Raw genomic sequence first — 23,788 nt, forward strand, 5'->3', positions numbered from 1 at the left:
AGTTAAATACATGAGTAATGTCATTCAGCATGGGTTGCAGAAATAGAAAATGCTATGGAGAGTATATAAGAAGAAAGGTGGCCTGCGAGCTAATGAACAATACGAGGGTCAAACAAGAAAGGTGACCAGCATGGTAATGAATGTGAAATCAGATTATGAGCAGGCCAAAAGAAATCCCAAAGAGTTCTTTTGCTTTTTACTTTAATGAGTGCAGATGGTCATAAGGCGACAGAAGCAGAGCAAGGGGATGTCATCAACATAACAAAACCAATGAGAGGGTTGGGAATGAATAGATGAGAACAAGGTATCTTCCAGATGGTTCAAAAAATAGTTTGCCAAAGTTGGAGACAGAGGGCTACCCATGACAGTACCTTCAACTTGTCTATATATCTTGTTTTTCCAGCTTAAATATCCTGATTATATAACAAATTCAAAAATCTTTGCAATATCAAGAGGGTAATCATCATATAGTAAATTAACAGTGTGAGATAATGGAATGTTGATAAAGAGGAAAACAATGTCAAAGCTGACTAACAAATCTGACTCTTGTATTTGAATATCCTTGATTTTCTCAAGAAAATGTGTGGAATTCTTGATGAACGATCTGGATTGACCCGTATGGGCAGTTAATAAACGTGACAGAAATTTAGCAATTCTATAGGTGGGAGAGTCAATACAATTCATGATGGATCTTACTGGATAACCTTCTTTATGAATTTTTGAGAGGCCATACTGTATAAACGAGGAGTTCTTCCAAAATGAGTGAGCACGTTGTATTTTGATCCCAGCTAACAACATCATTAAGCAGCTTATTTAATTGTCTAATTTGAGGTTTTGCATGGTTATAATTAATTTCTTGATAGGTGGAGGTATTCTGTAAAAGGCAGTCTATTTTTCTCTCATATTCAGCCTTATCGATTACCACTACCGCTTTTCCTTCATCTGCTTTCGAAATAGATATATTGCTAATTTTTCTTAATGAAACTAGCATATGGGTTTCAGCATTAAATTAATTACATGGAAATAATTTGCTTTTAAAAAGTGAAGCAGCAACTTCAAAGTGTAGTTTATTAGCAGCTTCGCTGGCAAGTCCCGAGAGATTGAGTTTGATGTTATGCAAAAATTCGAGATATGGGATGCATTTTGATACCATAGCAAAGTAATGGCCTTTAGCTAATACACTAATTTCAGCATCAGATAATGGGTGTCCAAAAATATTCACAATCCGTTTATTAGTAGGAGTGTTGTCAGGAGTAATTTTTTGCTTATGATATAAAGATTCATATTTTTCTTATGGTATAAAGATTCATATTTTTGCATCAGTTTGCAGGAATGTCTTTTTATGATGTACTGTTCTTTTCAGTATGAAATACCTGTACTTTCATTTCAATAAAGTTAATTACTGTGGTTATCATGAATTTATTATTTATAGTCATGCCACAGGTACCTTTAAAGATTTAAGTTCAACAACTAGATAAAGGAGATTAGTGTGACTACTAATTCTCTAGGAAAAAATAGTTCCACTCTATAATGAATGATTTATATCAGTTGTGGAAAACTATAGACCTATTCTATTTTTAATCTGTTGGTGAAAGTGTTAGTGAGTTAAGAGTCAAAGAGAGAGATAATAAAAAACTGGATCAGTGAAAATAGGATTCATTCCAGAAAGGGTAGTTATACTTCAGTTATCTAGTTATATTTTAAAAATAAATTATTATTGAATAAATAATAATAATAATAAGAAATCATTCAATAAATAATTATTGAATGATCTAATTGGACATAAGAAGGATGTGAGGACGAATATCAGGAGACTATTGAGAAGAGTGAAAGATAACAGTGTAGTAGGAAAGATTGTCATAGTGTTGCCCAGGTATGACGATGATGAATTGCGATGGAGAGCCAAAATCATGAATGGGTATGCTAGCGGACCTGTGTGAGGAGAAGGGAGTGGAGTTTGTGAATGACGGGTGTTTGAGGGAAGAATGAAATTATACAGGCATGATGAGTTGAATTTAAATGGCTTTGGAGTGAGTGTACTGGAGAAAGTGTTGCTAGATGAAAGTATAGTGGATGAAGTATAGTGTGTGATGTGTGCCAGAGATCAGAAGAAAGAGATGAAAGGAAAAAATCAGGAGAGTGGTACTGAAGAGATAGAAGCGCTTGGTAGTGGAAACAGTAGTAGTGAGAGAGAGGAAGAGAGAACGGGAACATAAGATGAACAGGAAATGGGGGGAGCTTGGGTGGACAGGGAGATATGGCATAGGGAGGGTGAATGTTGAAAGGGGCAGCAAATGTGTGTATATGAAAACAGAGTATATTGTGATGTGGGTGGAGAAGTTGAAACTGAGCAGATGTATGTGGTAAGCGGTGATAAAGGTGATTGTGCAGGTATGGGAAAATCACAACCAACACATGGCTTGGATAGGAATGTTACAGACCTAAAAAATGAACTGCTGTGTTTGTTTACAAATGCAAGAAGTATTAGAAATAAGGGGGATGAAATGGTGTCAGTGATTGAGATTATTATTATTATTATTATTATTATTATTATTATTATTATTATTATTATTAAACAAGACCTCATGGAGTCAAAGACTCATCTAGGAGGTCCTTTTATCTCACACACATCTCATCATACCGGGTCTTAAACACATTCAAACTCCTTGCAGACACCCCAAAATTCTCCCCAAAATCACTGGAATAAGTTAATCATGGTTGAATGAAGATGATATCGTAATAGAAATATAAATGGATGAATACAGTTTGAATAAAAACTTTAGTTTAATATAACTAAAATCTACATTCGATGTTTCGACCTTTATGTCAAGGTCATCTTCTGGAGCATACAACTATACACAGAAAACAAGCTACACTACAATCAAACTGGTTTGTTAAAGATACTGACCAACCACTACAACAATAGTTGGTCTGACCTCTGGTGAAAAAAAAAAAAAAAAAAAAAAATTATACATTAATGCTAGAGTCCTATTATTAGTGTTATCTGTTGGTTGTAGAAATACATTGGGTGCAACAACAAGTATCTATCTATATACATATATTAACATCATGATTATACCTGTACATTCCAGCCAGTTGGTATGGAATGGTTTCTAATGCTAGTTGAAGATTGGCTAGAGTCCTGACTTATGCTAGATCTTATATATTAGGTAGGCTGAATGTGTGCCATCCAGATCCTTGGAATTTTCATGCCATCTTTGTTGTTGATATTTGGGTGGTTTATCAGGATTTCGCAGGCTTCCTTATATTTCCTTTCATACCAGGTTTTTGTGTGATGTAAAGAGCAGGTGCTTTTCCAGTTGATTTGGTGTAAGGTGTTCAGCACGTGGTCTGAGAGGCCTGCTTCACCATAATGGTTATATTTAATGTGTCTAATGTGTTCTTTCTTGTGTATAGGGATTGTCCATCCTGTTTTACCAATGTATGGTAAGTAACAGGTTCAGCGATGCAACAAACTGCAGGATGTGCTAATGGGAGGAGAGGATCCTTAGAGGAGTTGAATATGGTTTTAAGTTAAGTGGGTTTAAAGGTGGCATTGAGGTTAAAATGTTGTAGGATTCAGTTGATTTCTTCTGATAACCCTTTAATGTATGGGATGGCTATGGTTTTACTGTAATCTAGATTGTTTTTGTTGTTGTTTTATGGTATTTTTTAATACTATTTATTAATAGTATTTTTGTTATAGCCATTATTTATGAATGTGTCGCTGATGATTTTTAGTCCTTGTTTTTAGGGCTTGCTGGTTAGAGCAAATTGTTGTAGCTCTGTTTTTAAGGGTGTTAATGACTCCATATTTTTGTGATGGGTGGTGGTATGAATTAGCATGTATGTATTGGCCTGTGTGTGTCAGTTTTCGGTAGACCGTGAAGGATAGACTGCCTGAAGGAAGACGTGTGACTAGTCTGTCTAGGAACGGGAACAAATTTTGATTTTCGATTTCGATGGTAAATTGTATGCGTTCATGTTGTTTGTTCAGATGGCTAAGGAATGTGTTTAGCATTTGTCACCCGTGCGGCCAGATCGCGAACACGTCGTCAACATATCTAAGCCAGACTGTCAGTCTTAGCGTGGTGGAATCAAGAGCCGTCTGCTCAAAGGTTTCCATATATAAGTTAGCGATTGGGGGGGGGGAAATAGTGGTGAGCCCATGATGGCTGTACCTTCTTTCTCTAGGTAAAATTTGTTTTGCCACACGAAGCAACCGGACTGTAGCACGTGGGCAAAGAGGGACGTAATGTCGGGCGGAAATTTGTTCTGGAGAATTGTGTCATTGATGGGGGCATTAGTGAAAAGGGCAGAAACATCGAAACTGACTAATAAGTCATCTTTGTCGAATGTTATGTTTTTAATTTTGTTTATAAAGTGTTGTGTGTTTTTTTATGTAGGAGGGGAGAATGACCTACCAACTCTTTGAGTGTTGCCGCTAATTTCTTGGCTAAGTGGTAATTGGGACTGTCTATTCCTTTCATGATTGGTCAAAGGGGCACATTTTGTTTGTGTATTTTTGGGACCCCATATATTCTGGGGGAGGGTGGGTGTAGTGGGGTTTGTTTTTTAACCGTGTCTGGTGGCCAAGAAGTGACGGACTTCAGTAATTTCTCTGTTTTATCCTTTATCCTTTTTGTTGGGTTATAATTTACCAGCTTATATGTGTTGTTATCGGCTACTAGTTGATTCATTGAAGTACATATGTTGATCAGGGTTATACATTAAAGGGTTATCTGAAAAAATCAACAGAATCCTACAACATTATAACCTCAATGCCACCTTTAAACCACCCACTAAACTTAAAACCATATTCAACTCCTCTAAGGATCCTCTCCTTCCATTAGCACATCCTGGAGTCTATTGCATCCACTGCACCTGTAACTTACCGTACATTGGTGAAACAGGATGGACAATCCCTATACGCAAGAAAGAACACATTAGATACATTAAATATAACCATTATGGTGAAGCAGGCCTCTCAGACCACACACTCAACACCTTACACCAAATCAGCTGGAAAAGCACCCACTCTTTACACCACAAAAAAACCTGGTATGAAAGGAAATTTAAGGAAGCCTACGAAATCCTGATAAACCACCCAAATATCAACAACAAAGATGGCATGAAATTCCAAGGATCTGGATGGCACACATTCAGCCTACCTAATATATAAGATCCAGCATAAGTCAGGACTCTAGCCAATCTTCAACTAGCATTAGAAACTATTCCATACCAACTGGCTGGAATGTACAGGTATAATCATGATGTTAATATATGTAAATAGATAGATACTTGTTGTTGTGCCCAATGTATTTCTACAACCAACAGATAACACTAATAATAGGACTCTAGTGTCGATGTATAATTTTTTTTTTTTTCACCAGAGGTCAGGCCAACTATTGTTGTAGCGGTTGGTCAGTATCTTTAACAAACCAGTTTGATTGTAGTGTAGCTTGTTTTCTGTGTATAGTTGTATGCTCCAGAAGATGACCTTGACATAAAGGTCGAAACGTCGAATGTAGATTTTAGTTATATTAAACTAAAGTTTTTATTCAAATACGGTAGTTGTCTCCATAATTTTCAAAAATGCATTCGGATCACCGTGTAAGCTTAAAAGAAAGGATGAATACAGTATTTTCTTGAGGATAGAAAGGGCAAGAAGAGAGGGGGAGTGCTGCTGATAATAGTATGGGAATTAAGTCCACATAAGGTAGACATGAAAGCAGAAAATAGTGGCAATGGTTATGATGCAGAGTAATGTAAAATGAAGGTTGAGAGAAAGACATATTTAGTTGGATGTTGCTAAAGGTCTGGGAATGTGGAAGGTTGTGATGAAGAAATGTATAAACAACTCGGATTAGTGAACAAAGGAAAGGTAATTATTATTGGTGGTTTTAATTATGGTGGTATAGATTGGAATGCAAAGATAGCATTTGGGAATAAGGAAAATGAAATTCGTGAGTTCTTGAGAGATAACTATCTCAGGCAGCACGTAAACAAGGGCACACAAGGATCAAGAGTTCTAGGTCTCATCATTTCATCAGAGGATATAATTATTACATAGGTTTCACACTCTCCTCCAGTTGATGAAAGTGATCATGAAGTACTCTCCTGTGTTGTGGCTAGTCATATGCAAACTTTTGTGAGGAAAGGATATATGTGGAATTATAAGGTTGTTGATTATGACAGTGTTTCCCAAACTTATGGATATGAAGGCCCCCTTTGGAAAAATTAAAATATTTCAGGGCCCCAATTGAAAAAAAAATCGTAACATAGACATATATTATTATAATATTTATTGTATTTATATTCAATATAATTTATATTCAAAATTTTGCGCTTATAATCTTTTTTGTGTTTCTTATCAATACTTTTGAAATGAAATTTATATGATAAGCATATAAGTACTAATATTCATCAATCGCTGAAATACGCAAGAAGCAAAATTTGTGAACCAGCACCAATGTGTAATTTTTTCCATTAAAATATAAAAAAGAACAAAAAAGAAATAATAAATAATAAAAATTAAATACGTTTCTTTTAAGATTAAAAAAAAATCTACTTAGTCATAAAACATTTTAAATTTATTTTCATTATTTCACAGCCCTCCTCAACAAAATGTACAGCCCCCAAGGGGGGGGGGGGGGTGGCAGTTCACAGTTTGGGAAGCACTGGATTATGACAAGCTTAGGAAACAGCTTGGAGCTATAACATGGAACGAGGAGTTGAGCAGTATGGAAATAAATGCTGCATGGGAACTGACAAAGAAATACATAACAGCATCAATGTGCGAATGTATTCTGAAGGCCAAAATGCTGATTAAGGTAGGTGTAAAATGGATGAATGTAACGCTCAAGCACGAAATCTTGAAAAAAAAAAAGTACTTTGGAGGAAGTACAAGATGAATAATGATAATGATCAGTCACATGAAGAGTATAAAAGAAAGGTCAGGAGAGTTATTCAGTTAGTAAGGAAAACAAAGGTAGAATATGAGCAGAAGGGAGAATGATCATGGTAAGATGAAGTTAACAGATGAAAGCGTTAGAATGGTAACTGCTGCAGAAAACTTTGTTGAGGTATTAAGTGATCAATTTATAAGGGGGGGGGGGGTTTCATCCTAATCAGGATGAGGAAATTAAGTGTAGAGGACATAGGAGGAGATGGCTTAATTATGAGTGAGCAAGAGTTGTTTGAGGAAATAAATAACCTCATCATCAATTCCTGTCATGTACCCTCAAAAGGTGTACAGGATATGATAGTACTACATGAAAAATTTACATCATTACTAACTTCCTATCAAGGCTCCAACATTATCAGATCTTATTTAAGTTAAGGGATATTTCATCCCATATTGTTTCTTAGCCGAATAAGAAACTCAAAGAGTTTCATGCTGAATATAGAAACTATATAAAGTTCGGTGATTCCAAGCATAAGCAAATACCTGGATAGCAGCACCTGACCCATTTGGTAGTGCAAACTGAGGCAACTCATAGAAAGGGTGGAGCAAGCTCTGATCACTATTCTTGGTATTTACCCATAATGTGAACTTAGCTCCTAGAAGTTGTATTACAGTTCTACACTATGAGAGAGGGTCACTACCCAGACCGGTTTCGACCTTTTTTGAGGTCTCATCAGTGAGTAGGTAGACCTAGTTAATACCAAGTTTGTAGTGAACAGAACTTACATCCCTTCTATGAGAATTGCCAAGAAGGTGTCCTAATAAATTACTAATTATATGAAGAGCCAAAGGCTTCAATTCAGCGAAATGAACTTATTTAAGTTAAGGGATATTGCATCCCATATTGTTTCTTAGCCGAATAAGAAGCTCAAAGAGTTTCATGCCAAATATAGAAACTATATAAAGTTCGGCGATTCCAAGCGTAAGCAAATACCTGGATAGCAGCACCTGACCCATCTGCTAGTGCAAACTGAGGCAACTCATAGAAAGGGTGGAGCAAGCTCCGATCATTCCGATACTATTCTTGGTATTTACCCATAATGTGAACTTAGCTCCTAGGAGCTGTATTACTGTAAATTTGAGAGAAGGTCACTACCCAGACCGGTTTCAACCTTTTTTTGAGGTCTCATCAGTGAGTAGGTGCATCAATTTGCACTACCAAATGGGCAGTGCTGCTATCCAGGTATTTGCTTACGCTTGGAATCGCCGAAATTTATATAGTTCGACTATATAAAGTTCAGAACGTTATATAGTTCTGATGAAACCTCAAAAAAAGGTTGAAACCGGTCTGGGTAGTGAACTTCTCTCATAATGTAGAACAGTAATACAGCTCCTAGAAGCTAAGTTCACATTATGGGTAAATACCAAGAATAGTGATCGGAACTTGCTCCACCCTTTCTATGAGTTGCCTCAGTTTGCAGTACCAAATGGGTCAGGTGCTGCTATCCAGGTATTTGCATACGCTTGGAATCGCCGAACTTAATATAGTTTCTATATTCGGTATGAAACTCTTTCAGTTTCTTATTCGGCTAAGAAACAATATGGGATGCAATATCCCTTAACTTAAAGAAGTTCATGTTGCCGAATTGAAGCCTTTGGCTCTTCATATAATTAGTAATTATCAGATCTTATATTTCTATCATCTAAGGCACTATGTACTGTATCAATCCATCTATATCTTGGTCTTCCTCTGGGTCATTTTAATATGATATTGCCTTTCATGCTATCTGTTCGCTTCTAATCTTTCTCAGGGCTCTCATATCTGCGGTCTCTAGTCTTTTGTCAAGTGTTTTACTTCTTACCCAGCTCTCAGATCCATAAGTTAAAACTAGTTTGAACACTGTCTTGTATACAGCTAATTTAGTGTTCCGACTAATTTCTCTCTTATTCCATATGAATTTATTCAATTGACTTCCTACCATATCAGCTTTGTTGATTCTGTTGTCTATTTCCATATTTAATTTACCATCTTCACTAAAAATCGTGCCTAAGTAGCTGAAATGTTTTACTTGTTCCACAGGTTCTCCGTTCACAATGCAGTTGACATTTTAAACGATTCTGCCTATTTTCATTGTCTTTGTCTTTTTATTGCTGACCTTCATTCCATATCTATTACAACAGTTATTCAATTTAGTCAGGGAATCTTGCAGATTTGTAGTGGATTTATTTAGAAGTATAACATCATCTGCATAAAGCAAAGAGCTGACATTAACGTCTCCAATTTTGATATCATGTTTAATACCACTTTCCTTCATAATGTGATCCATATAGATAATGAATAACAGAGGGGATAATGTACATCCTTGTCTAACACCAGATTTAACATTAAACCATCTTCCTGTACTTCCTTTAATTCTAACTGATGACTTACAACTCAAATAAAGACCAAGTATTGCTTGATATAATGCCCCATTGACACCATATAACTGTAACGTATTGAATAGCTTCTCTCTTGGCACCTTGTCACATGCCTTTTCCAGATCGACAAAACTTAAATACAGATCTTTGTTATATTCCCATGATTTCTTTACTGTTTGTCGTAAAGTGAAGATCTGATCCTGATAGCCTCTGTTTGGCCTGAATCTTCACCAAGCTTCGCTTACACAATCCTTCTCAACCGTTTCTCAAGTATACTTACATAAATCTTACCAGGAACACTCAGTAGGGAAATACCTCTGTAATACTCACATTCAGTTTTATTTCGCTTTTTATATATGGGTACTAGGAGGGCTATACTCCAATAATCGGGAATTTGTTCCTCTGAAAAGGCTTTCTGAACTATGCAGTGCAGCCACTGTAAGACTTTTATACCACCATACTTCAGCAGTTCTGGTCGAATATCATATACTCCTGCTGCCTTTCCAAACTTCAAGCCTTTGATGGCTTTTTCTACTTCAAGTATGGATATGTATTCCTGACTGTATGTCTGTTGAGTGTTTTTTATCACTGTGCTATCACTGCTTGTTTCATTTAGCAGTTTTTCAAAGTAATTACTCCATCCTTCAAGGATATCTTTTTCTCCCATATTCATGTCACCTTTATCATCTCTAACTCCTTTTACAGCACTCTTTCCTCCATTTCTAAGTTTCTTCAACAACCTCCAGAATATTTTGCCATCTTCTTGATATTTATTTTCTATGTTCTTGCCAAAGTACTGCAAATAAGTTCCTGGCAAATAAATCAGCGCAAGCTGTGTTATTTGCCAGGAACTTTTGATATGCTTTCTTCTTTTCTTCACTGCCTCTTTAACGTCCTGCGTCCACAATGGAGTTCTGATTTTTCTATCCTTGCAGACAACCTCACCACATGCCTCTCTGGCTGAATCAAAATCAAACTGGGTTTTATTCAAAGCTTGCCACTGAATCTCCAAAGTTTGGTTCTTGTTCTCAAACCCTTTCATTTTTTCTTCAATAAACTTTGCACATTTTAGTCTACAGTTCACATCTGAGAGCCGCTCAACTTCTATTTGCTTTAAAACTTTCTTACATGTTATTCTTTTCAATATGAAATTCAATTTTATCCTGCTCAAGACTAAATAGTGATCACTTCCAATTTCAAATCCTCTGTACACTCTGGTGTCCTACACCAGGGAGAAAGCATCACTATCAACAATAACATAGTCAATGAGATTTTTCTTATTCCTTGCCTCTCTCTCTCTCCATGTGAATTTGTGCACATCTTTATGCTGGAACATGGTGTTAGTAATAACCAGTCCATGTCCTGAGCAGAAATCCAACAGGTATTTGCCATTATTATTAGCTTTGCTCTTTTCTCCAAATTTTCCCAAAATAATTTTGTATGTCTGACAATCATTTCCTACTCTGCTATTTAGATCCCCAACAAGGACCAACTTTTTTTTTTCATTGTATAACCTTGATGTTAATAAGGCAATAGGATTTGCTGATATATCACCATGCATCTTAAGGGAATGTTCCAGGGAATTGGCAGTAGCATTGGCTTGCCTGTCTTACAACAGTACAGGTTTCAAGAGCGTGGAAGGAGGGTAAAATTGTTCCACTGCATAAAGGTGGAGATAAAGCTGTAGCATCAAATTAGAGGATTGTCTGTATATTTCTCTCGGGGGACCCCTGTAACCCCCTAGAGAGTGCGTCCCCTGGGTGGCGGATAGGGGAGCCCACCATGTGTGTGTGTGTGTGTGTGTAAATGCGCGTGCGTGTGTGCATATATATATATGGTGGGGTGGTCCGAATATACTGAATAAGGACTCGTGGACCAACAGAGCCATAAGGGGAAATCATCTTGATTGTAAGGGAAGCGGCACTCCCATGGACCCCTAGCTGGATCTACCCTCTCCTTCTTCTACTTTGAGGAAGATCCACTTACTTTAATCTTTCCTATAAGGCCTTATCAGCCAACTCTTCTTATTTTATGAACCTTATGCTATTAGAGTACTCGAGGGCCGTGGGGTCTTTTCATTTCTGGCCTTACAACTATGCCCTCTCTATAAACCTTACTGTAATTCTTCTATAATCTACTCTTTCCCCTTCAATGTACCCTATTCCTCCTATGGGTTTAAATTCGGAAGAAGGCTAGTTCAGAAGCCTTAAGGTAGCAGCCCTACCACTGAACTATTCCATCGTCAGGCTAGTCTCCTGACATGGAGAACATAATCCTACTTGTAAGCTGACAGAAAAAGATAATCGGATTGAATCTATGGGAAACCACCCTGGAATGGAAAAGGTAAAACGAAAATGGAAATGACAAAATATAATACACATAGCAAACTGGAATGTAAGAGGAATAGCATATAAAGAAATAGAATTAGACCAGTTATTAAATGAAAGAAATTTTAAAATAGTAGTAATCACTGAAACAAAAAAGAAATTAAACAGAACTATGAGAACTGAAAATTTTAATGTGATATACAGTGGATTCGACAGAGACAAAAGAGCACAAGCAGGAGTCATGATTTGGATTCATAACTCCCTTTCAAAACAGTTAAAACATTATAAATTATGGAATGAAAGAATAATAGAAGCTAGAATAAAAATAGATAGAGGCTATTTAACAATAATTGGTTTATATGCCTCAGAAGAAGGATAATATTGATTTTTATAATCAGCTACAAAACATATATAATAAAATAAATAAAAATGATTACATAATTTTAGCAGGAGACTTAAATGCAAGAATTGGAAACACGAAAATTAATAATAATATAGGAATACATGGAGAACATACTCAAAACAGGAATGGTAAAAAAGTGATTGCCTTTGTAGTTTATAATAACCTAAAAATGATGAATTCCTTCTATAAACATAAAGACATACATAAATATACTTGGGCAGCAAGAGGATGGAAATCAATATTAGATTACTTTATATTAAATGAAAAGACATCAAAATTTTCACTAGATGTTAGCGTTCACAGAGGATATGAAATAAGCAGTGAACACTTTCTTGTTAAAATAAAATTAAGATTACCACCTAAATGGCGACAAGTAACAAGAACAGAAAGAAAAATTGAAACATTTGTTTATAAAACTGGACTATTGAATGACACAAATGTATAATGGCTATATGAACAAAGAATTAACCAATATCTAGATAAAATAAAACAAAATGAAGAAATAGAAATAGAATGGCTTAATATAAAAACGATACTAAATGCAGTAGCAAATGAAAGCTTAGGAAAGACCAAAAAATTCAATAAAAGAAAAAAACTGAAGATCTGGGATGATACAATCAAAGAAATAATCAAAAAGAAAAAAGAAGCCTATCACAAATGGTTAAGCAGTAAAAGATTAGAAGATGAAATAGAATATAAAAGAATAAGAGCCATAGCTAAAAGAGAAGTCAGAAAAAGACATAGAGAATCATGAAATAAATTTGTTTCTAATTTAGAACATGATTTATATAAAATAAGACCCAATATATATAAAATTTTGAAACACTTAAATGCAGATACCAAAGAAAACATAAAATTAAACACTGAATTGAAATTAGAAGAATTTCTAAATTACTACACAGAACTGTGGACAGACAAATATTTAAAAAAAAACAACTGGCAAACAATTAACGAAAATGAAAAGGAAATAACTGAAGAAGAAGAATTAGAAATCAGCCTGAAAGAAACAAGAAATGGAAAATCACCTGGAGAAGATAAGCTAGGTTCAGAACTATATAAATATGCAGGAACAAGATTCAAAGAAAGACTCTTATTATTTTTAAATAAAATTTACTCAACTGGTATCCCCCCAATAGAATGGAAAAAAGCAATTGTGATTCCTATCTTTAAGAAAGGTAATAGAGATGACCCTAAAAACTATAGAGGTATCAGTATACTAAATTCCTGTTACAAAATATATAGCAGAATCTTAAATAACAAACTAATGAAATATTCCGAAAACTTTATTCTAAAGGTACAGAATGGATTTAGAAAAGGACGATCATGTATAGACCCAGCCTTTTGCCTAAAATTAATAATAGAGAAAAGAAGAGAATATAGTTTAGAAACACATATTGCATTTATTGACTTTGAAAAAGCATTTGACAAAGTTAAAAGAAACATATTATTTAACATATTAAAAGAAAGACAAATACCAAATAATATCCTAAAAGCTATCACAAGTATATATGAAAATAATCAAATACAAATAAGATTAAATCACGAGCTATCATGTACAAGAGAGATAAACCAAGGGGTCCGACAGGGATGTCCCCTCTCAGCAACTCTTTTTAATATCTACTTAAATGAAATAATAATAAAATGGAGTAAAAATTTACATCAAGGAATTAAACTTTCTCCTACAGTTAACTTAAACACTCTCCTCTTTGCTGACGAACAAATAATAATTACAAATTCTGAAGATAACTTACAGAAAGCTATTTTAAATCTAAATGAGATATCCAAAGATTATGGTATGATAATATCAACAGAAAAATCAAAAACTATGGCCTTTAAAGGACAAGATCCAGCAAGAACTAAAATAGTAATAGACAACAAGATCTTAGAACAGGTGAATTCATTTAACTACCTAGGATGTATGATCACATATGAAAATGAAAAAGATATAAACGTAAAAATTGCAAAATATTTAAAAATAGCAGGTGTAATTAACTCTATATTTAAACCAAACCTAGTTCAAAAACAAGCCAGGCTAAAAGTATACAATACATTAGCCCTACCAGTCTTAATGTATGGAAGTGATATCTGGACAATAAAACAAAAAGACAAAGATTAACAACAGCAGAAATGAAGTTTATGAGAAAAACTGCAAAGTATACCCTATTTGATCACAAAAGAAATGAAGATATTATGAAAGAATTAAACCAAGAACCAGTAATAGAAAAAATTAAAAAATATAAACATAAATGGATGGAACACGTTCAAAGAATGAAAACAGAAAGATTACCAAAACAAGCCTTAAAGTACAAGCCATTAGGAAAAAGAAAACCAGGACGTCCTCTTAAACGATTCAACGATGACTTCTAAGGCCGGAACAGGCTATGGTAGGCCTAAATCCTTAATACACATGATGATGATGATGTTTGTATATTTGGAGTTGTGGTTAGGTTAGGTTATCCTACTTCTCAGCAATCCTGGAGAGATTGTTGAGAAGTAGGATACAGAAATGGGTTGATAACAACAGTATTCTCTGTGGTTATCAGCATGGGTTTGTTAAGGGGAGATCATGTTTCACTAACTCCTAGTTACAAATACCTTGGACAGGAGAGATGCATATACAGTGGTGTACTTAGATTTTGCAATGGCTTTTGATAGACTGCCACACAACAAGCTCTTAAATAAATTGAAACAGATGGGATTGGATAAGAGACTTCTGAGTTGGATCAGTGACTGGCTGTCACATAGATATCAGAAAGTATATGGGGGTGTGGTATCCCAAAAGAGAAAGGTCACTAGCAGTGTGCGCAGGGATCCGTTTTGAGACCACTGTTGTTCATTTTGTATGTTAATAATATTGGGTTGGATTTAACTAGTGATATCCAGCTGTTTGCAGATGATGCAAAACTGGGGAGAGCAATGCAGAGTCAAGCAGATGTTACTGCCTTACAAGAAGACTTGAATGGATTGCATGAATGTGCAGGTAAGTGGAACTATCAGTTTAATGTTGCAAAGTGTAAGGTTTTGAGATTTGGTAAGCAACGATGGGATGCAAAGTATACACTTAGTGGGGAAACTTTAACACACGCAGAGAAGATGAGAGATCTAGGAGTGATGGTGGACAATGACCTGAAATTCAGGGACCACATTACACAAGTTGTGAAGTCATCACATCAGATAATGGCAATGATGAGGAGGACCCCTGACATGCAGAAATAGAGAGGTTATGATTCATTGTATAAGGCCTTGATCAGGCCTCATATGGATTATTGTGCGCAAATTTGGTCACCAGGTTTTCATGGTGACGTGGATATGTTGGAGGGCATCCAGAGAAGTTCACAAAAATTGTCAGTGGTCTTTGGAATGTGGAGTACGAGGACAGATTGAATATCAATATTTCACTTCTATATTATGTCCTTGTTTTAGGTGACTTGGAATTGTGAAGGACATGGAATATAAATAATTGATTCTTTACTATGACATATACACGAAGTGTGTAACCATACTGTCTCCATGCATTGTGTGTGTGTGTGTGTGGTCTTTTCCATGCCCCTCACATACTGCTACATGGAATCCCTCCAGACACATACAACAGAAAAGTTACAAGAAGATTACTGAATAGATGATCTAGACTACTTGGAATCCTCTTAAAGCATTATTATTGTTGTTGCTAAGTTTGCTTCAGTCTAATCTGATCAATAACTAGTTTAAACCCTTAAAAAAAAAAAAAAAAGACTGGTCTTTTCAAAATATGAGGGTTGTAAATAAAGTAGTGAAAACACTGTCAGGAGATGTAGTTAGTAACTGAAATGTTACTCTTGACAGATAGAAGCACTTGTTGTATGTACTGTACATACACAAGGTGTACATAGCCATTCTAACAAGTGTCCTTGTGTGGAGACATGGTTAAAGTCAAAGTCTCAGTGTGCAATGCTCTTAGGTATGATTATTAGAAAAACAATCCTGGATCAAGATGCAGGTTATAAGAGGCAGAACTGCAAGCAACTGTTGGACATTGTTGCCTTAGGGAAGCCTGTGGCAACAATGTCCAACAATGTCAGAGTGTCTCAAGATGGGTCAGTGCATTTCATGTGGGGCAAGATAAACCTTATAATAACCACTGTGCAGGATGACCTACCATTTCAGATGAACATGAACAAAGACCCCTCAGAGGTCTGCAGATTCACGATGTGCTAGGGGTTCTGCAAGCAGTAGGTTTCACTATCGCTGATATCAACAAATAACACTCTGCTGATGGTATCTAGAGGCTCCCACAAATTTGGAAATATGTACAGAGCATGGAAGGTGATTACTTTGAAGGGATGTAATTGTATAGACTTGATAAATAAACTATTTTACATTTTGTGCATGTGTTGTCACTTACTTTATTTACAACCCTTGTAATTGATAAAAACTCTAAAAACATTAAACATTAATCTAAAAACATCAATTATTGCATTGCATGCTGGAAGAAATGGGAAGGAAAAAAATAAAATGGATTTTTCCTGTGGAGTAAAAATATGCCTCGGGTAACCACCAGCCTCCAAATAAGAAGTGACAGTAATGCACTGGTAGATAAAACTTATCCACCACTTAGTTACTCCATGAACAAATATATGAAGTTTGCTTATGTTATTAAAAGTGGATGAAGAGTAATTTTTGTAGAAAGGCTTATACGTTGGTTATACATGATTACTAAATAACTTAAGGAATTCACAACGTATAATAGAATACAAATTAAATTAAAATTTAATATATATTTCCAATATTTCGGCAACGTCATGCTGCCATCTTCATGGGAACTTAAGATAAAGACATCAGAAGAACTTCAGCCCAATGGCCAAGAATACCTAATATAGCCTGCTAGGGGCACTGCTTGTGTATGTACAGTACATACAACAAGTGCGTTCTATCTGTCAAGAGTAACATTTCAGTTACCAACTACATCTCCTGACAGTGTTTTCACTACTTTATTTACAACCCTCATATTTTGAAAAGACCAGTCATTTTTTTTTTTAAGGGTACAGGTTTAAATTAGTTATTGATCAGATTAGACTGAAGCAAACTTAGCAACAACAATAATAATGCTTTAAGAGGATTCCAAGTATTTTAGATCATCTATTCAATAATATTCAATCTATTCGATATCCATCAGGACTTTAGGAAAAACAGTAGCTTCATTGCTTCTTCTTCATTTGCTGTTTGTAGTGCCTGCGTGAACGTGTCTTTATCTTAAGTTCCCATGAAGATGGCAGGAAGATTGCTGAAATATTAGAAATATATATTAAAGTTTAATTTAATTTATATTCTAGTATATGTTGCGAATTCCTTAAGTTATTTAGTAATCATGGATGAAGAGTGCAATACAGTATGAGGGAAATATACTGTATATAAACAAAAGTGAATTTCTCTTAATATGGTTTAGCTTAGTAATGATAATTATCTAAATGCATCTCATTCCATGTAATATAAGTAGGTTTAATAACTATTAAGATCAACAAATGACCAACTATTCAAAATCATTAGTTACCTTCACAACTGGTGAATAAGGAAGTCTGTTTATAGCCTTCATTACACATACATTGATATGTGCCCATCATGTTTTCACATATCCCATTAGAACAGATTCCACTTGTTCGACTACACTCATCAATATCTGCAGTAAAATAAAGGAATATAATATTAAGGAATCTTATCATTTTTAATATTGTTATATCCTAATTTAGTAACTATTAAATTTCCTTAGATAACAATGAATAATAATGATGATAGGGAGGAGAGACTGATTGTAAGTGAGCAAGAGGCGTATGGGGAGTTGACCAAACTTGATGTTAATAAGGCTGTGCGACTTGATAATATATCACCACGTATTCTGAAGGAATGAGCCAGGGAGTTGAGATCTGTTTTAGGGCCATTACTGTTTAATTTGTATATTAATGATATTGGCGAAGATTTGGATGGAGATATTCAGTTGTTTGAAGATGATGCAAAGTTGGGACGAACCATAAAGAGTAGCGAAGATGTTGTGGCCATACAAGAAGACTTGAATAAATTGAGTGATTGGGCACAGAAATGGAGATGTGAGTTCAATGTTGCAAAATGTAAGGTTTTAAAATTTGGAAAACAGAGATGGGATGCAGAATTTATGCTTGGTGAGAATATATTGTTGGAGGTAGAGAAAATAAGAGATCTGGGGGTGATAGTGGATAAGGATCTAAAATTTAGGGGACACATTGCCAAAATTGTGAAGACAACACAAAGGCTTCTGGGAATGATGCAGAGGACACTGACGTGTAGAAGTAGGAAGATTCTTGTTCTGTTATATAACGCTTTGATTAGGCCACACATGGACTAATGTGTCCAGATTTAGTCACCGGGTTTTCAGAAGGATGAAGAGATGTTGGAAAGGGTCCAAAGGCGACTGACTAAGGTAGTTTCTGACCTCTGAAATATCGAGTATGAGGAAAGATTGAGAAGATGTAATTTGCAGAGTCTGGTGGTACAAGTTGATGAGGGGTTGTTATAGGATCAATGGTGAAGAAGTTCTACAGAGAATAGTGGGAGATCAGGGGTCATCCCTGGAAACTGTATAAAGAGGGTGTGAGTAGGGGAGTGAGAGGCAGGTTTTTTTTTGTGCAGAGTTGTGAATGATTGGAATGCCTTACCTGAGAGTGTGGTGTCTGCAAGGAGTTTGAGTGTGTTTAAGACATGGTATGATGAGATGTGTGTGTGTGATTAAAGGACCTCCCAGATGAATCTTTGACTCCATGAGGTCTTGGGGTAATAATTTTTTTTTTTTTTTAAATTATTTCTTAGATAAATTACATACATTATATGAAGACAATTATGCATAACAAATACTTTCTCGTACATAAAGTTTTTTTTTTAAAATAATAATAATAACAATAACTGTTTACAACATATATTATTATAATATTCATAATGATGATTATTACAGATGTTTCTTTGCAATTTTATTTATATACAATATCAATGGATATAATCACTCTATATTGCATACTTTTGTTACAGTTATTACATACATTTGATTACATATTGTACATTACTTACATTTGTTTACATATGATACATTACTTACATTTGTTTACATATGATACTCACATTACATACATTTGTTTACATATGATACTCACATTACATGCATTTATTTACATATAATACATACATTACATACTTTGGTTTACATGTGATATACATACATTATACGCACTTGATTACTTATGATACATCTTGGATAAGAACTAATTTCTCTGCTTTCATCCTCGAAGCTTATATGTAAGCTTATCTTAGGATGACACCAGTTGGTTATTATTTATTTATTTTTTGCTGTGTTGGGAAGCTACAAAATCTATGATTGAGAAATTCGCGCGCACGCACGCACGCGAGCACACACACACACACACACACACAGTAACTTGGAATGTATTGATGCATCGCTGAACTGGAAGCCTGAACAAATATATTGTGTTTCATTAAGTTTGTATGGTATTTTGGGTGCATGTTTCTTGTTCATAGTATGTCCTTAGAGCTCTTTTTCAGGCTATTGTAGTTAGTAAGGTTTCTGTATTCAAAAGGTAATTTGTTTATCATGTCTGGGATGTAGAAGCTTCGTCTGGCCTTTCCGTAGTGATTATTGTATTTATATGTGATATAATTAGTAGTCTGAGATCTTGTTATACAGTATGTATTTCTGACTGTCCTGTAGTTGGCATCGAAATAATGCTTTAGCAAAGCTGCATAGTGACATAAATGTTGTGCTGTCAGTATTTTGTGTTCTGACATTGCAATGTATATAAGGTCGTTATTTTCTCTTTGTTCCCAAAAGGTCAGTTTTATCATTTTGTACTGTTGCGACATTAATCTATTTAATTTGTAGGGTGCACAGAAAGTATACATTGTTATAGCGTATCTTAGTATATTTTGGCATAGTGCTTTGTATATTAGTATTTTTAGGTATGTGGGAACTATGTCTTTTAACCTGCAGAGTTTGCCAGTTATTGTTCGGAGTTTGTTGTGTAGATGGTTTATGTGGCTATTCCAGTTCATATCTGCATCGAAGTAAATTCCAAGGTATCGTATTGTTTCAACCTTAGTGATTGTAGTGGTTTTACTGTTTTGTGTGTTTTTTATGTTGGAAAGTGGATATTGGATGGTTATATATTTGTTATCAACTGGTCGAGTCAGTGGATTTCTGAATATCATTAATTCTGTCTTTTCTGAGTTAGGTGTATGGAGTTTTTCGTGAGCCAGTCTATGATCAGATTTATGTCATGTTGCATATTTGTTTGGGCTGTGCTTGTGTTATTATGGATGGATATTATTGCTGTATCATCTGCATATTGGAATATCTTACCTTTGAGTGGTAGCTGATTAATATCGTGCGTGTGAATGTTGAATAGAGTTGGAGAGAGTACAGCTCCCTTGATACTCCACAGGTTACTGGTAGCTCTCTGCTTCAGTTTGACCCGATACATGTGATATGCTTTCTATTTTGAAGGTAGTTTGTAAACCACCTGTGAAGAGGCCCGTCTATTCCAACATGCCTCAGCTTTTCTAACAAGGTTTGATGTGTAAGTGTATCGAATGCTTTAGTTAGATCAATAAAGACTACCGTGGCAATTTTGTTTTTGTCTAAGGCGGTATTAATTACATGTGTAAAGTCTTCCAAGAGAGATGTTGTTCCCTTATTTTTATGAAAACCATATTGTGTTTTGGGGATAATATGAAAGATCTCAATGTATGCTGTGAGTTTCTTCAGTATGATCCGCTCCATAATTTGATTGATAATTGGTAATGTTGCTATGGGTCTGTAATTGCTGATTAAATTTCTTTTTCCATGTTTGTATATGGGTGTGATTATGGCGGTCTTTAGCATACTTGGTATCTGTCCTGTTTTAAATATTTTATTTATTAATTTTAGTAGGATAGGATTTAAACTAGTTGCATGTTGTTTTATATCTTTAGGTCTGATACCATCAATTCCTCTGCCTTTGTTTGGTTTGATGTATTGCAGAGAGAAGTTCTGCTTCTTTTATAGTTGGGAACCATAATGTCTGTTTTAATTGTGAAAGTGGAGCAAGTGGAGGGTCTTGTTTTGTGATTGGGGGAATATTTCTGTATAGTTCTTGGATGGAGTCTGCAAAGGATTGGTTAAAGTCCTTTGCTAGTTGTTGGATAGGTTTTGTGTCTTTCATGAAGCTGTGTTTTATGGTTTCGGAGGCGGTGGTGTTGGGAATAAAATCTAGCATCTCATTGATCAGATGCCAGGTTTGTTTCATGTTGTTTTGTGCAGAGGTTAATTTGTCTCTGTAGTAGCTTCTTTTTGCATTTCTGATTTGTGTTGTAAGGCGATTCCTTGTTATCTTATATTCAGTTTTTAAAGCTGTGTTATTTGGATATCGCTTTAATTCTTTCCATAAAGCGTCCTTTCTGTGTATTTCTAGGATTAAGTTTTGTGTTATCCAAGGATTTTGTGTTGTTTTTGAATGAATTCTGACTTTCTTTGTAGCTTTCTTATATATTTTCTCCAGTGTGAGTTTAATGTTGTTGTATAAGATATCTGCTGAATCTGATGACAGGTGTTCCCAGTCTGTTTTTTTATTTCGTGGTTGACCATTTCTTCATCTATTATTGTTTTCTGTCGCTTTTCTTCTGTGGGACATTGCATGGATATTGTCTTGGTTTGCAGGTTTAGAGTGGTGAAGAAATGGTCTGCTACTTTGCACTTTATGACTGATGCAGTGTAACTGTTTGGTGGTGCACGGACGTTTATATGATCTAGACAGGAGGCAGTGATAGTATTTCCGAATATTTCTTCTCTATTACATAATGTTATTGTTGGTATTAGATTATACATGGATAATGTATCTAGGTATTCTACAGTGTTGTTCTGGTTTTCGTTTGCAATATTTATGTTTATGTCGCCAATTATCATTAGGTATTTGGTTTAGCATATTTCTTGGGTGAAAGCCAGCAACTGAGTTCGTGCAAGAATTTTATCATGTTTAGGTTTGGTGGCCTGTAATAGCATTTGGTATTATGGGATGCTGTCTATTGGTGGTATTAGTGATTTCGAGGCAAAGGGTTTCAGCATGCTCAAACTGATAGGCTGTTTCTTTTGCTATTAATTTTTGTTTGATAAATATTAATATTCCACCCCCTCTTTTTGTTTGGTGCCATGATCTATGTTGTTGGAAGCCTGGAATTTGGAAAGCAGTTGCTTCGTCATTAATAATAATAATAATAATAATAATCTGCCTTGACATATTTTTTTTAATATGAGTCTTGCACTGGGTCAAGTTCCAAAGGAGTGGAAGAAGGGAAAGATTGTGCTGCTTCATAAGGGAGGTGATAAAACTCGAGCATCACATTATAGACCTATCTATGTGTCAGGTGTTGTGGTTAAGTTGTTGGACAAGATGGCGAGAACTAGGATCCAGAAGTTGGTTGACAATAATGGTATTATCTTTGATAGACAGCATGGATTTGCTAAAGGGAAGTCAGTTTTAGTAATCTGCTTACTCGTTACACAATAAGGCAATGGCCTCCTTGGACAAAGGAGAGGGATACACAGTAGTATATTTAAATGTTGCAAAGGCTTTTGATAGTTTACCGTATGATAAGTTGATAGTCAAACTAGAGTGGATGGGTTGGATATTAGATTAGTGCACTGGATCGGAGACTGGCTATCTGATAGGTATCAGCAAGTTGTGTATGGGGGGGAGCAATATCCAGGAAGAGGAAAGTACAAGTGGTACCCATCAGGGGTCTGTTTTAGGGCCATTGCTCTTTAACCTGTATGCTAATGATATTGGTGAAGATATTCAGTTGTTTGCAGAAGATGCAAGTTAGGATGAACTATTAAGAGTATAGAAGATGTTGTAGCCTTACAAGAAGACTTCAATAAATTGAGTGAATGGGTACAGGAATGGGGATGAGAGTTGAATGTTGCAAAATGTAAGGTTTTAAAATTTGTGAAACAAAGCTAGGATGTAGAATTTATGCTTGGTGGGGATATATTGTTGGAGGTGGAAGAAATAAGATAGTGAATAAGGATCTGAAATTTAGGGGAAACATTGCCAAAATTGTGAAGACAACACAAAGGCTTCTGGGAATGATGCAGAGGACACTGACATGTAGAAGTAGGGAAATTCTTGTTCTGTTGTACAAGGCTTTGATTAGTCCACACATGGACTATTGTGCGAATTTAGTCACCTGGTTTTCAAAAGGATGAAGAGAAAATAAGGGGATAAAACATCCTTTGTTTTTTTCAACAAAAAAAAAACAAAGGATGTTTTATCCCCTTATTTTCTATATTAAGGTGCCAGAAAACTAGCCTTTTGGCTTTTTATCTTTATTAAAATATAATTACACCTTTATGGCATTCGTATAGTGAAGGTATGTAAGTTCTTTTCACTAAGCTTTGATATCTTCCAGCTCTACCTACTCACTGATGAGACCTCAAAAAAGGTTGAAACCGGTCTAGGTAGTGACCTCTCCTCATAATGTAAAACAGCAATACATCTCCTAGGAGCTGTGTTTTACATTATGAGAAAATATCAAGAATAGTGAGGGAGCTTGCTCCACCTTTACTTCGAATTGCCTTCGCCGATAGTTTTTCGGCATGAAACTTATATAGATCGTAGTTATCGATCTTTAGTTTTACTTACTGGCTATAAAAAAACAAAGGATGTTTTATCCCCTTATTTTCTATAT

General features: G+C 35.3%; 1 protein-coding gene across 1 annotated transcript in view; it reads right to left on the reverse strand.

Moving 5' to 3' along the window:
* The window catches only part of LOC150100631 (fibrillin-1-like), a 1,594,375-nt gene that overhangs the window by 882,062 nt on the left and 688,525 nt on the right, over nucleotides 1-23,788 (reverse strand). The window contains exon 27 of the mRNA XM_090401848.1: nucleotides 17,583-17,708. Within this exon, the coding sequence (XP_090257974.1) occupies nucleotides 17,583-17,708 (126 nt within the window). The remainder of the gene's footprint in view (nucleotides 1-17,582; nucleotides 17,709-23,788) is intronic.

The sequence above is a fragment of the Typopeltis vanoorti genome, chromosome 12, assembly GCF_054136105.1.
Source record: "Typopeltis vanoorti isolate ZY-2024b chromosome 12, IOZ_Tvanoo_1.0, whole genome shotgun sequence".
NCBI classification, from domain to species: domain Eukaryota; kingdom Metazoa; phylum Arthropoda; class Arachnida; order Uropygi; family Thelyphonidae; genus Typopeltis; species Typopeltis vanoorti.